We start from the raw sequence: 12,928 nt of genomic DNA, 5'->3' as shown, positions 1-12,928 counted from the left end.
CATCTTGCTGGCATTTATTACTATGACAATTTTCCTCCGAACAACAATGAAGCATCAGACAGTAATCGATGGTTACCATTATCTAGGAGCAATATTTGGTGGAGTGGTGATGGTAAAATTCAATGGTATGACAGAATTGCAAATTATCATCAGAAGACTTCCTATCTATTACAAGCAGAGGGAAGTACTATTTCTGCCAGGATGGGCTTTCCTTTTACCTATTACAATCCTCAGCCTCCCAGCCTCATTTGTTGAAGCAGGTTTATGGACAAGTCTGACATACTATGTGATTGGCTTTGCACCATCAGCAATTAGGTAGGCCCACACATATACCTTGTTCCTCAATCTTGATATGGTGGACATAACTATTGCAATGAATTGAAAAAAAAACATATATTTGTTCCATTGCAGATTCTTGCTACAGTTCTTGGCATTATTTTGTGTGCATCAGATGTCGATGTCACTTTTCCGCTTTATAGCGGTTATCGGAAGAACACAGCTGATGGCTAACACACTAGGGGCAGCCACTTTAGTGGCTGTCTACATTCTAGGAGGTTTTGTCATATCCAAAGGTTAGTTTACTTATGGTTTCTCACTTTTTGTATTATAAGATGTAAATCTGTTCCTATCCTGCTTTAGCCTTTTTTTCCTAATCATTAAATATTTGTTTAATACGTTGAAAACAGATGCTATTCAATCATGGTTGGTCTGGGGCTATTGGTTATCGCCTTTGACATATGGTCAGAATGCTGTAGCAATCAATGAATTTCTTGACCAAAGATGGAGTATGGTAAGCTATTAAGGCAATAAACTCATTGCTTGAAACTTGTAGCTAGAGTATATGTTCTGCAAAGCACTGAATATGCATATGAAGAAAAGTTTATGACTCCACAGTCATAGCCTTCTGATGACAAAATGAGCAAAGCAATTTATACATGCTTTCACAAGATTAATAGATACTTCTGCTTATCCATTTGTAATTTCAGAAGAAAATATAATTAATAATGCTTAAATTCTTAAACTAGTAATGCTTCCTTATTCAATGGGATAACTCACTATCTGCAATTATTCTAACAGAAATTTGACAATGGAGGAAGCACCGAAGATACAGTTGGAAAGACCATTCTGAGACAAAGAGGAATGTTAACAGAGTGGCACTGGTACTGGTACTCTGTAGCGATCTTGCTTGCCTTTGCTCTGGTTTTCAACATTCTCAGCATTGTTGCACTTGAATACCTACGAGGTATAAATTCCCAGATCTCATCTTCAAGCGTACACTTGCATATGTTTATCTAGAATACTATCTAGAGTTTAACAAGCATATATCCTGAATAATGGTGAACTACCCAGGACAAAAGCTTCAGAATGAAAATTCAACCTGTTAACAGCATTTAGAGCATCTAAAAGTTCGATAGAAAATCACAAAATAGCATGACTGTGTATTCATACAAAATTAGACATATTTTCCTTGCTAATTTTTGAGTTAGAAATGTATCTCAATAAAGTACAAACAGTTACAAAATAGTCTTTGGTTAATTTCAGCTTCTAGCATAAACTTCTGCTTTACAATGACAAACTGGGCTTCCAGAGGTAGCAAAAATTTGTTTACATCTATGAGAATTGGATTTCTGCTGTGAGTAGTGTTTGACCAGGCATGAGCTGAGTTTGGTGGGTTTTGGGTGTTTTTATATTAAAGCCAAAACCTATGAGCAGGGGAAATGACCTTCCAATTAGGTAATTCAATTTTTTCTCAGCATTATGAGGCTAACATGCAATAAGCACCAATGTTTTTTAAAAACTACAATATGATTTGCTACAAAATGTTACTAGTGATATTCCCTTTCAGGTAGCAAACCTCAAATAATTAGGAGATGAGCAAACTCAGCTTGATGATCATAATAGTTCACTGCAGAAATGCTGTTGAAAACTGATTCCACATTGACATGACGAAACATGCAAAAACTACTTCAAAGTTCAAATTGTTTTTTTTTGTTTCGAGACTGATTTGAACCATAGATCTTTCAGCAGATAGGATGATTGATTTATGGCATCCATCTTTAGTCTCATGTGTGGAATGATACCCAATCAAGTTTCTTTTAATAAATTCCTCCAACAAATGCAGCTCCATTGAGAAGTCGATCCAACATACATATGGCACCTACAGATTTCAAGAAGGTTAATGTAGATGATGCCCAAGCGTTAACAGCTCAAGCAACACCCCAGAGAAGGATGTCTCTACCATTTCAACCTCTGACCGTAGCATTCAAAAATATTAATTATTATGTAGACATGCCTAAGGTAAATGGCTAAATTTTATCATTTCAGACACAAGATTGGTTATTTTGTGCACCTAGTATGTTATATGACTAAGCTCCTCTCTAACTGTTTATAGCAACTGAAGCAAGCTGGAGTGAAGCAGGATAAGCTTCAGTTGCTACGGCAAGTCTCTGGAGTCTTCAGGCCCGGAGTACTAACTGCACTAATGGGAGTGACAGGTGCTGGAAAGACTACATTACTAGATGTTTTAGCTGGAAGAAAAACAGCAGGATACATTGAAGGAAGCATCAAGATATCAGGATATCCAAAAAAGCAGGAAACATTTGCCAGGATTTCAGGATATTGTGAACAATCAGATACTCACTCTCCTTGTCTAACCGTTCTAGAATCTTTATGGTACTCAGCACGGCTTCGTCTTCCATCAGACATAGACACATACACAAGAAGTGTAAGTAATCCCAAATCATGGTTCCAGAAAACCAACAAAAACTAGAGCATTTAACAAGCAAAATGACCAATTCTTTTGCATGCAATGCTTACATTGGCACAATTCATGCATACTGTCATACCTCTGTTTTCTCAAGTAAATCAACTCTATATTTTTTCCTCTGCTTCAGATATTCATAGATGAAGTTATGGAACTGGTTGAGCTAAAGGAACTGAAGAACGCAATGGTAGGTTTACCAGGAGTAAATGGCCTTGCAGCAGAAGAGCGCAAACGTCTAACAATTGCAGTGGAGTTAGTTTCAAGCCCTTCTATCATATTCATGGATGAACCCACAACAGGCTTAGATGCTAGAGCTGCAGCAATTGTCATGAGAACAGTTAGAAAGGCAGCTGACACCGGGCGAACAATTGTCTGCACAATCCATCAACCAAGCATTGAGATATTTGAAGCTTTCGATGAGGTATTTACCAAAGCTGACCAGTTTAGTCTATTAGTATTAGAGGTATTTACCGAGCACATAGCTGCCTTCCACATTTTCCTAATCAAACAAGCTTTCTTATCATGCTATAAGTTAGTTGTGCACACTACCAGCAAGGGAATCAATAGACTATTTGAACACTTTAGCATATATACATGAAAGTAATTCTCTTCCTTTTCAAAGAGACTAGTATTCAATGGCGGAGCCAGAAAAATGAGTAGCCTCCGGGCTAATCCCAAGCTCCCCGGGCTATCTCTTTTTCTTCCTATATTTTTAAATTTTTCTATAATAATTTTAAATGATAAATTCGTTGGGCCCCCCGGGCTAAAGCCCGAGTAGCAGATTGAGTGGCTCCGCCCTTGCTAGTATTATTAAAACCATGACACATCATATAAACCATTAACTGTAGTCAGAAATTAGAGGTTGTTAGTGCCAGCCCTTAGTGCCAATTCAATCATCGAGTGAGACTGAAGTTGGACTCAAGTCAAATCAATCCATTAAAGGGTTACATGATCATCATGCATGAGATTAATAGGGTATTAATTCCCTCATCATTAAGAGGGTTGCATGAGCATCATTAAAAGGGTTGCATGATCATCATGCATGACATGCAAGATTATTAAAAAGTATTAATTCCATGGAATCCCAAGAGCCAAAAACCCTTCATATTCTATGGTTGGATATAAAAAGGGATGAGAGGCTCCTGAGAGAAGGACTATTGGTCTTCTTCCTCTTCTCTTCTACCTTGGCCGAACCTAGTATTGTGGCTAGCACCATGATCTGGTTCCTCTCCATCTCAGTGTTCGTGTGGATACCGTGGAGGCACGAATACATTGATCGTGCTAAGATCCGTCAACCTTTGAAGGTAAGAGTTGCTGTCGGGATTGCGAAGGGCTCGCATCGAAGGTAACCTCGATTCCAGTAGATAGAATCGGTAAAACGAATACGGTTTGGCATGGATCTTCTGGAGGGATCCTTTTCCGCTACGTTGTATGCAGCTAAAATTGTTTTTAGGCACATGCAGATCCCTACAGAGGCTTCTTGTGCTAGCTGATATATTGGATATGAAACACAAACATAGGTGTGGTACTAAGCATCATGTTCACAATAATTTAATAAGAATCACAAAGTAAAAGATGTATTAAGAACATCAATAAAATGATGATGAGATGTAATTGAATATGCTTGAAGGCATAGGATATGTCCACAAAGTATGTGATAGCTGTTGTCCAACAAGGAAACACAGACTAGGCAAGAATTTAAAGCTTTTGTTTCATAGTAGGACAGAGACCAGAGAATAAGTAGGTATTAGGACTACATACAGATATTTAAGACACTGTATAGAAGTTCCGTGTGCAACTTATTCCTTCCTGTACCCCAAAAAGGTTGATGGTTGAACTTGTTGATTTTGTGATTTCAGTTACTTTTAATGAAAAGAGGAGGGCAACTGATATACAGTGGACCTTTGGGCAATTTATCGAGGAACATGAGACAATACTTTGAAGTAAGAAAAATCACTACAGCCAGTTTACCAGGAGAAAGAACATGTTTAACCACGTATTATGTTTTTTTCAGGCTATACCAGGAGTACCAATGCTCATAGATGGTCAAAATCCTGCAACATGGATGTTACGTGTCACTTCTCCTGCCATGGAGTATAAGCTTGGCATAGATTTTGGAACTATATATTGCAATTCATCACTTCACAAGTAAGTTTACCATATCCAACTTGGTAGATGTATAAACAAGCATCATTGATCAATTTGATAATGTGCTTCTTGCATTCCTCAGAGACAACAATGACCTGGTTGATGAATTGAGTGAAAGACAGACTAACACAGAAGACCTTCACTTCAAATTCAAAAATACACAAAGTTTTTCATCTCAGTGTATATCCTGCCTGTGGAAACAACATAGATCTTACTGGAAGAATCCAGAGCATAATGTAGTTCGTTTCATCGTCACATTCTCAGTATCACTTCTATTTGGTTTAGTATTCTTTAAAATTGGCTCTAGAAGGTAAGAAACCAAGACTCAGTCTATTTACTCTAATTTTATTGTTGACTAATAATTTGTAATAAAAAAACAGAGACACACCACAAGATATTTTCAATATTCTAGGAGCAATATATGGCTCAGCACTGTTTATTGGATACGCAAATGCTAATGGAGTACAGCCTATTGTGGAAAGGGAGAGGATTGTATTTTACCGTGAAAAGGCAGCTGGGATGTATTCTTCTATGCCATATGCCATAGCTCAGGTACAACTGCTAATTAATATAATCATAGACACAGGTGGATGAACAACTACCTAAAAGAGTAAAATATCCTAGAAAAGTTTTTTCATAGCTATTTTTCTGCAATCCTTTTTTTTAATAAACTCTCATATAATAGGATTCAGGAAATTGATCTATCTACAACTTCTATAACACTAGTAAAATTCTTCAATTTAGAGGATGCAAAAAACACCTACAAGAATTGACACAATATAAAGGTCCTTGAGGCCCTTGAAGTCAGTGGCAGAGCCAAATATTCCTCTGTTGGAATGACTTACACCACTAAAATTCATAAGTGCTTCATTGCAAGCATGAAAAATCAATAAAAGAATAAGCTCTTGCACCCATAAAATATTTATGTTTGACACCACCAAATTATTAGATTACAAATTATGATTGTAACTCTTTGGCGTACAAAATTGTAGTAAAAAGCACCAAAGTATGTGTCATGTCTGTTTCAATTTCTATTATGTCAATCTAAGTTTAGCTTCTAATGAATAACTGAGATATATTTGCAGATATATAGAATGACCAGTTCAAATATTTGATGCCCTAGCAAGATTGGTTTAGAAAAGTATGAGGTTGATCCCACTAGAATGCTACATGAATCACTTCTTCCATCTGATACATGACACTTGTCTCAGTACTTTCTAAACATAATATAAAATTGAAAATCTCATATTACTCATCCTGACCAACAACCATTCTGATGCTTCTATTATGAGAACTTGGAGTGCCCAGTAGAATATTTTGGTTTGCAAAACAAGAATATCTTAGTTTATAGATACTGCCCTTTGCAAAATTGACCTACACCCCCCTCAATGACTTCTAATTTTCAGGTGGCCATTGAGATTCCTTACGTTGTGAGCCAAGCTTTAATTTTCTCAGCCATTGTTTATCCAATGATTGGATTCCCATTTACAGTGGCCAAGTTCTTCTGGTTCATTCTGTTCTTGGTCTTGAGTTTTGTCTATTTTGCTCTCTTTGGAATGATGACAATCTCACTAACACCGAACCAAGAAATAGCTGCGCTTCTCTCCTTTTTCCTCTTTGTTACATGGAATATCTTCTCCGGATTCTTCATTCCTCAAAAGGTATATGGTATTTGGTACTTCTGCAGCTTGTGTTGATACTACAACCTATTCCAACATATGTTGATGGTGTTTATGTTTCAGATGATACCAATTTGGTGGAGATGGTATTATTGGGCTGATCCTGCTGCATGGACTGTTTATGGTCTAATGGTTACACAGCTAGGTGACGATGATGACAGTTTGGAAATTGTGGACGGGATCAAGATGTTAGTGAAGGAGTTTCTCAAGCAATATTTTGGGGTACAAGAGAGCTATCTGCCACTCATTGTGTCCCTACACTTTGCAATAATCGTGTTATTTCTGTTTGTATTTGGCTTCAGCATCAAGTATCTGAATTTTCAGAGAAGATAGCTGAACTGTATGTTTTGTGCAACCAAGATTTAGTTTCAATCAACTCCAGATAAAAGAAGACATGGAGTTGGTTTATACAAAATAGCATATGACAGTTAGTGATAGCCTCAACCTGTAATACAGCCCTTTCAATTGTTCAACATCTACGGCATATTGTTGAATAAAATCAAGCTTTATATGGAGTAGATACAAGAAACAGAGAAGGCAATCATTTTTGTATTTATCAGATTGGCAAGCCATACATTAGTTAGAATTGATCAATTAAATTGATCAATATTTTTTTATGTTGACAGATCATTCGTTTATATATAAGATGAAGTAATACAATTATTTAATTAAATTAGTTTGATTATTGAAAGTCAATCTTCTCCATATGATCATTATCATTGGAGGTTGATCCCCGTTCATCTCATCCCTTTTTCTCCTTTTCTCTTTTCCTACTCACTCGTTGCCATACCCGAGAAAAAAAAAGGATAAAGGTAGAGAATAGCAAAATGCTGAAGAAATGAAAGGTGACGGAAGCTCACTGGTTATCACTTACGGTTCAAACGTGGATTGTTTCCGTCTCGTCAAGCTCGATGGTCTTCGCCTCCGCTCCACGGGCGAACTGCTTCCTCCCAAGCAACGACGAGTGCTCAGACTCCGACGAAATGATCACTCGGTGCGCCGCAGCATCGATCGAGCGCTAGGGTTTAACGCATCGAATGATATGATATCATTCAAGAAACGCTCAATGTACAACTCGTCGATCTTTATGCCTAACTCATGAGGAGGTCTCTCTCGAAGGATGATGATAAATGATAAATGAAGTGATCAATAAGGATGATGGCAAAACACAAGTTTGATAAATGTAAGTGTATCAATTAATTTATTTTTGATATTCCATTTGATAATAATTTATTTAAATTCATAAATTTATCAGTAAATTTTTATCTAATTGATAAACCAAAATTAATATAATTTTTTAAACTTTTTTAATATATCCATGCCCTCAATGTGAATTCGATAGCATAAATTAAGAGTGATGAACTTTTAAACTTGTAAAAACTTAATAAAATTTATCACAAACTCATTATAAAGTTAGGATAATGATATTCACTAACCAACATTATCAATAAATTCTTAGAACTCATCTAGTTTGAAAAGTATTAAGCTTTTAAAATTTTAAATGATATAGATTATCAACAATTTCATCCAAAATTAATTGATGGATTTAAAAAAATTCAAATCATTTTAAATCAACACTAATGTACTCTTGCAAGTCTTCTTAGTGTATTCATTCTTAGACTGTTTCATCCATGGCAATACCCTTATGCATATTAACTGTAGTTTCTCGAACCTCCTCTATAGCATAAACCTTTTGAGAATAATGAATTTCATAAATTGGAATTATGAAAATTTAGTACATGAAATGGGTAATATCGAAACTTTCTTGCAAGTTCAAAAATACCGTAACAAATAAGAGGGCTAGAATTAGAATCTTAATAGGAATGAATATTTTAGAAGTCGACTTCTAAATGTGTATAAGTTATATTTAAAATTTATCCGATAGAAAAATAAAAAGAAAAATTATCTATCTTTAAGATTAGTTAGGCAAAATTTAGACACCTAGATTATAAAAAAAATATATAAAAATTTTAAATAATCAAATAAATTTTAATTAAAATTTTAATAATATATAAACGAACTAAGTTCAAACTTATAAAAATAAAAATCAATCCAAATTTAAATAATCATCTCAATAATTTAGTTCATTTTAAACTTGACTTAATTTAACTCGATTATATTATCAAATAAATTTTAATACTACATATCTTATCAAACAAACTTTAACAGTAACATAAAATTTAACTCTGTTTTATCTGATAGTATGTATAGAGCTTTCTAATATTAAAAAAATAAAAAAATTATATCCTCTCCTTTTCTTTTCTATTTTTTTTTTATTTCTTTACGGTACACAAAGCGTTGAGTTTTCACCCGGTTCATGTAGCGCCTGAGTTTTCAGCCAATTGAACCGGCCGCTCGGTCCGATTCCAAAATCACATCCACAATACTGGCGATACTTTTATTTATTTATTTATTTTTGAAATAACATTGAATATAGTTATTTTTGACTTCCGACCATCAACTTGAACGTGGTCTCCAAGTTGTTGTGGGAGCTCCGCCGGGCGCCGCCGCCGCCATGGCCGATTCCTTGAGCTCCTTCGCCCGCACCCTCAGCTTTCTCCCCTTCTCCCCTCTCAGCAGCGCAAACAGAGCCTCCGCCACCCCCTCCTTAGTCATCGCTTCCCCCTCGAACCCCATCCCATTCTCCCACTCCAAAACCATCGACCGCTGGGCCATTAAATGGTCGGCGAAGATCGGACGGCACGCCGGCGGCGATCGACTCGATCACCGAGTTCCACCCGGCGTGCATCAGGAACTCACCCACCGCGGCGTGGCCCAGCACCACCTGCTGCGGCGCGACCACCTCACCACCATCCGCTGGCTTGCCGCCGCCGCCGTCCGCGCCAGGAACCCCTGGGCAGGCATCCCCACGCCGCCTCCTTGAGGGACCATATGAAGGTCGCGCCGCTGGCTTCGAGGCCTCAGCCGCGCCAGATATGCCCTTTAGGTTACCGGGGGTCTATGAGAGCCATCAGGCGGAGGATGTTTTTTTAATTATTTTTATTTTTATTTTATTTTTTATCCAAAATAAATTAGAAAGCGCCACTGCCGATCATGATCGGCTCTGTTTCCGATCAAATTCGTCAGATTTCGATCACTATTCGGTCGGAATTCTATGTCGGCCGAAGTGCCGACGAGTGGCACGTCGATCGTGGCCGAGGCGGCGATCGAACTGCGCAGCGAGAGCGGCGGCAACGGCGGTAGGTCAGGGAGTCACGCACGGGGTTGTCGCGCAGCATAGCAATCTTGTATATATATATATCAAGAGCAATATATAATATATGAAAATGTAGTATGAAATTCAACATGACATACTCTATGTAATGAGTCCCACATTCATGCAGTGGAGCCTATATCCATACAGTTAAATATTTCATATTAAATTTCATACTACATTTTTCATATAATATATCAATTTTCTTTCGCAATTGATTTCTGGGCACATACACGTCTTAAACGATATGATTTTGACATAAATAGACAAATTAACTCTATGCGTACTTACATGATGGAATTATCCACATGACAAAGATGGCACACGCATTTTGTTTAATTTGATCGATGCACGCTACTAAACATCAATTAATTGATTGATTAATTAATTAATTGCATTGGTGCTTCAAGACACCGACGGAATGGTCGATGTTTACTCGTTTGTTGTGATGTGCACTTCAATAAATAGATAACTTATTATTGTTCTAAATTGGTCCAATTAATTAATTAGGGTCTCTTCCTTTTCCTTCTCTTTTATATATATATATATATAATTTTGATATTCTGCGCGATGCACACTGCGCGAACCCGTGCACGATACAGCCGACCCCTATCGCTTTCAACCACCCTCGCCGTGCCATCTGATCACCGCCGATCGCCAAACCGGGCCCGATCGACGCACCACTCACTGGACCGTCGGTCGGTGTTGGATTCCGATCGGATTGTGACTGAACCCCACGCAATTTGACCGGAACGCGATCAACAGTGGCACGCGACGTTTCCAGCCAAATCGCGATCGGATTCCGGCCAAATCACAGTCGGAGATCGACTGGGGAAGGACCGTCGTCGCACGTCGGTCCTTCCCCGACCACGATTTGGCCGGAATCTGATCGCAATTTGGTCGAAATGTCGCATGCCAATGTCGGCCGCGTTCTGGTCAAATTGCGCCCGATTCCGACCACAATCTGATCGGAATCCGACGTCAGCCGACGCACCGACGAGTGGCGTGTCGATCGGGCCCGATCCAACGGTCGGCGAGGCGACAGCGGCCGGAAGCGGCGGGGGTCGAGCGGGCAGAACACTGTGTATTCCCACATTTGAACGGTCAGATTTAGCTCGTGATCGTGTGATGGACGGTGGATCGCGAGTCGCGCACGAGGCGCGCACGAGGCAGTCGCGCAGAATATCAAAATCGTATATATATATTGCCCTAATTAAACTCAACCCCAATGTTGGACTTTAGTGAAGGAAGAGGGTTTGCCTTGGACTTCTCCTCTTGCTATCCAAAAGCATTTCCTTAAGCTGAATTTTAACAAAACAAGCAAAGACGACACTTGTGTAGATCAGTAGACAATGAAGACAATCGACAAGTGTGCATAATTTGCAATTTTCGCGGATGTGATGCAGTGATAAAACACAGGACGAATATTCTAGAGGATATATAGGTAAAATAGGAGAAAAATCATATCTCTCTCTCTGAATTATCTAAAAAAATAGAATTAAACATTAATTTATTGTTCATTAATAGTGGAATATGTAGAATATTGACTTATTGCATGATTATATTGGACTTTGATTGCTTAAATTAATTAAGCCAACCAAGCATTAATTGCCTCTCCTTGCCTTTAATTAATACTCTCATGTAGGGGACCTCACAATATCTACTTGCCTTTTGCCCAAATTCATTAATTGGTTAGAGATTCAAGGGTCTTTTACTCTCATGGGGCTACATATAGCTCCCCATACATGCATGCTTGTCCATGTGAGAAAGTGTTTGTGCCATAAATATTCGCCTTCGAACATGCATCCTAATTAAGCAGTTGTTTGGCAATTGCCTCGACAATTTATGCCAAAAATGGACGAGTGGTTGTTTGCTTGTATCAAATTTATATCGAGAAGTATATGGCAATTGTCAATCGTCTTAACTCTATCGAATTGATTATGTAATTTTATAAGTGTGGGGTTCTTGTAAAAGATATGCAAAAGGGAACACATTTTGATAATCGCACGTCAAGTGAATCAAAGTCAAAACAATTGGAATGAGCCTCCATTACTTAATAGGGCATAAAGGACCTAATTTTACTTATCATAATTTACTAGTAGATCTATCTTGTAGTTTTTCATATAAAACAATTGTTAACAAGCTTTAGGTAGTCATATAGGAATCAAAATGAATCTAAGAAACTCATAATATTATTAGTTAATTATACCTAAATGATTGTCAGGACAATTAATCTATAATTATATAGACTACTTATTATTCTATCCTAGAGGTAACATCAAAGAAGAATATAGTCATAAAACCGTTAATGAGATCGACTAATTATTATATTATAGAGTTAATAACATATATATATCAAAGATTAAGAATAAGTCATACATCTATTAATTCTATAGGCAAATTTTTATATTATAGAGTTAACATCAAAGCATCACACAAGTCATAAATGTTAACCGAACGTAATTAATGGCCTTAATTCAAATTGGAATTTTTGGTATCTTGTCTAAATCAAGCAAGCAACTAGGCATAAAACACTTAGGATATCGATTGTATCATTCAAAATATTTGTTTTTTGAAAAATAAAACTAAATAACAAGAAAGGAAAAAAGAAGATATATGGAGTATAACTTGAAGTAGTTTGACAAAATAATTTTAATTCACCCAAGTCGAGTCAAGCTAGCTAGAACAAATCATGTCTAAGTTTATTTATGATGTCATGCATGCATGTTGTAGTTATCTTAAAATATTGTTTGATGGATGGACATAAAATCTACTTTTTAACTTACCACCTATTTCATTTCTATCAATTTTCAAACTCCAATGTTGAACTTTGAGTCTTAAATTTAATCTTAATATAACAACAAAAGGTATATATAAGATCTATGCAACCCTAAGTCAATGCAAAGTGAACGCATATATATATATAATATTGTCAAATATATGATTTTTTAAATGTTTTCTTCAAGAAACAAATTCTTTATTTGACTTATAGATAGGCAATGACCATTTAACTTGGAAAGATGAAATATGTAAGTTTGACTAAATATGGAGAAAAAATGTGCACAAAATTTTGATGTGTGATTATATCTTAAGGAACACAAACTCTAACTAGCTTCCAAGGTT

At 36.9% G+C, this 12,928-nt stretch overlaps 1 protein-coding gene across 1 annotated transcript; it reads left to right on the top strand.

Annotated features, from left to right (window-relative positions):
• Positions 1–4: 4 nt before the first annotated feature.
• Positions 5–6,974, top strand: LOC141845900 (ABC transporter G family member 45-like; the record flags this gene model as incomplete). The annotated part of the gene is made up of 13 exons (XM_074733903.1): positions 5–315; positions 412–572; positions 687–790; positions 1,078–1,243; positions 2,123–2,298; positions 2,393–2,725; positions 2,895–3,185; positions 4,624–4,707; positions 4,779–4,912; positions 4,995–5,222; positions 5,293–5,464; positions 6,319–6,573; positions 6,655–6,974. Coding segments are annotated over 13 exons (2,685 nt in total), but the record flags the coding sequence as incomplete, so codon positions are not given.
• Between the last annotated feature and the right edge of the window lie 5,954 nt (positions 6,975–12,928).

Source organism: Curcuma longa, chromosome 15, assembly GCF_044706935.1.
Source record: "Curcuma longa cultivar G26 ecotype Majalengka, Jawa Barat chromosome 15, ITB_CL_G26_1.1, whole genome shotgun sequence".
NCBI classification, from domain to species: domain Eukaryota; kingdom Viridiplantae; phylum Streptophyta; class Magnoliopsida; order Zingiberales; family Zingiberaceae; genus Curcuma; species Curcuma longa.
Note: the sequence above shows the minus strand (reverse complement) of the source record. Positions and strands in the feature narration are given on the sequence as shown.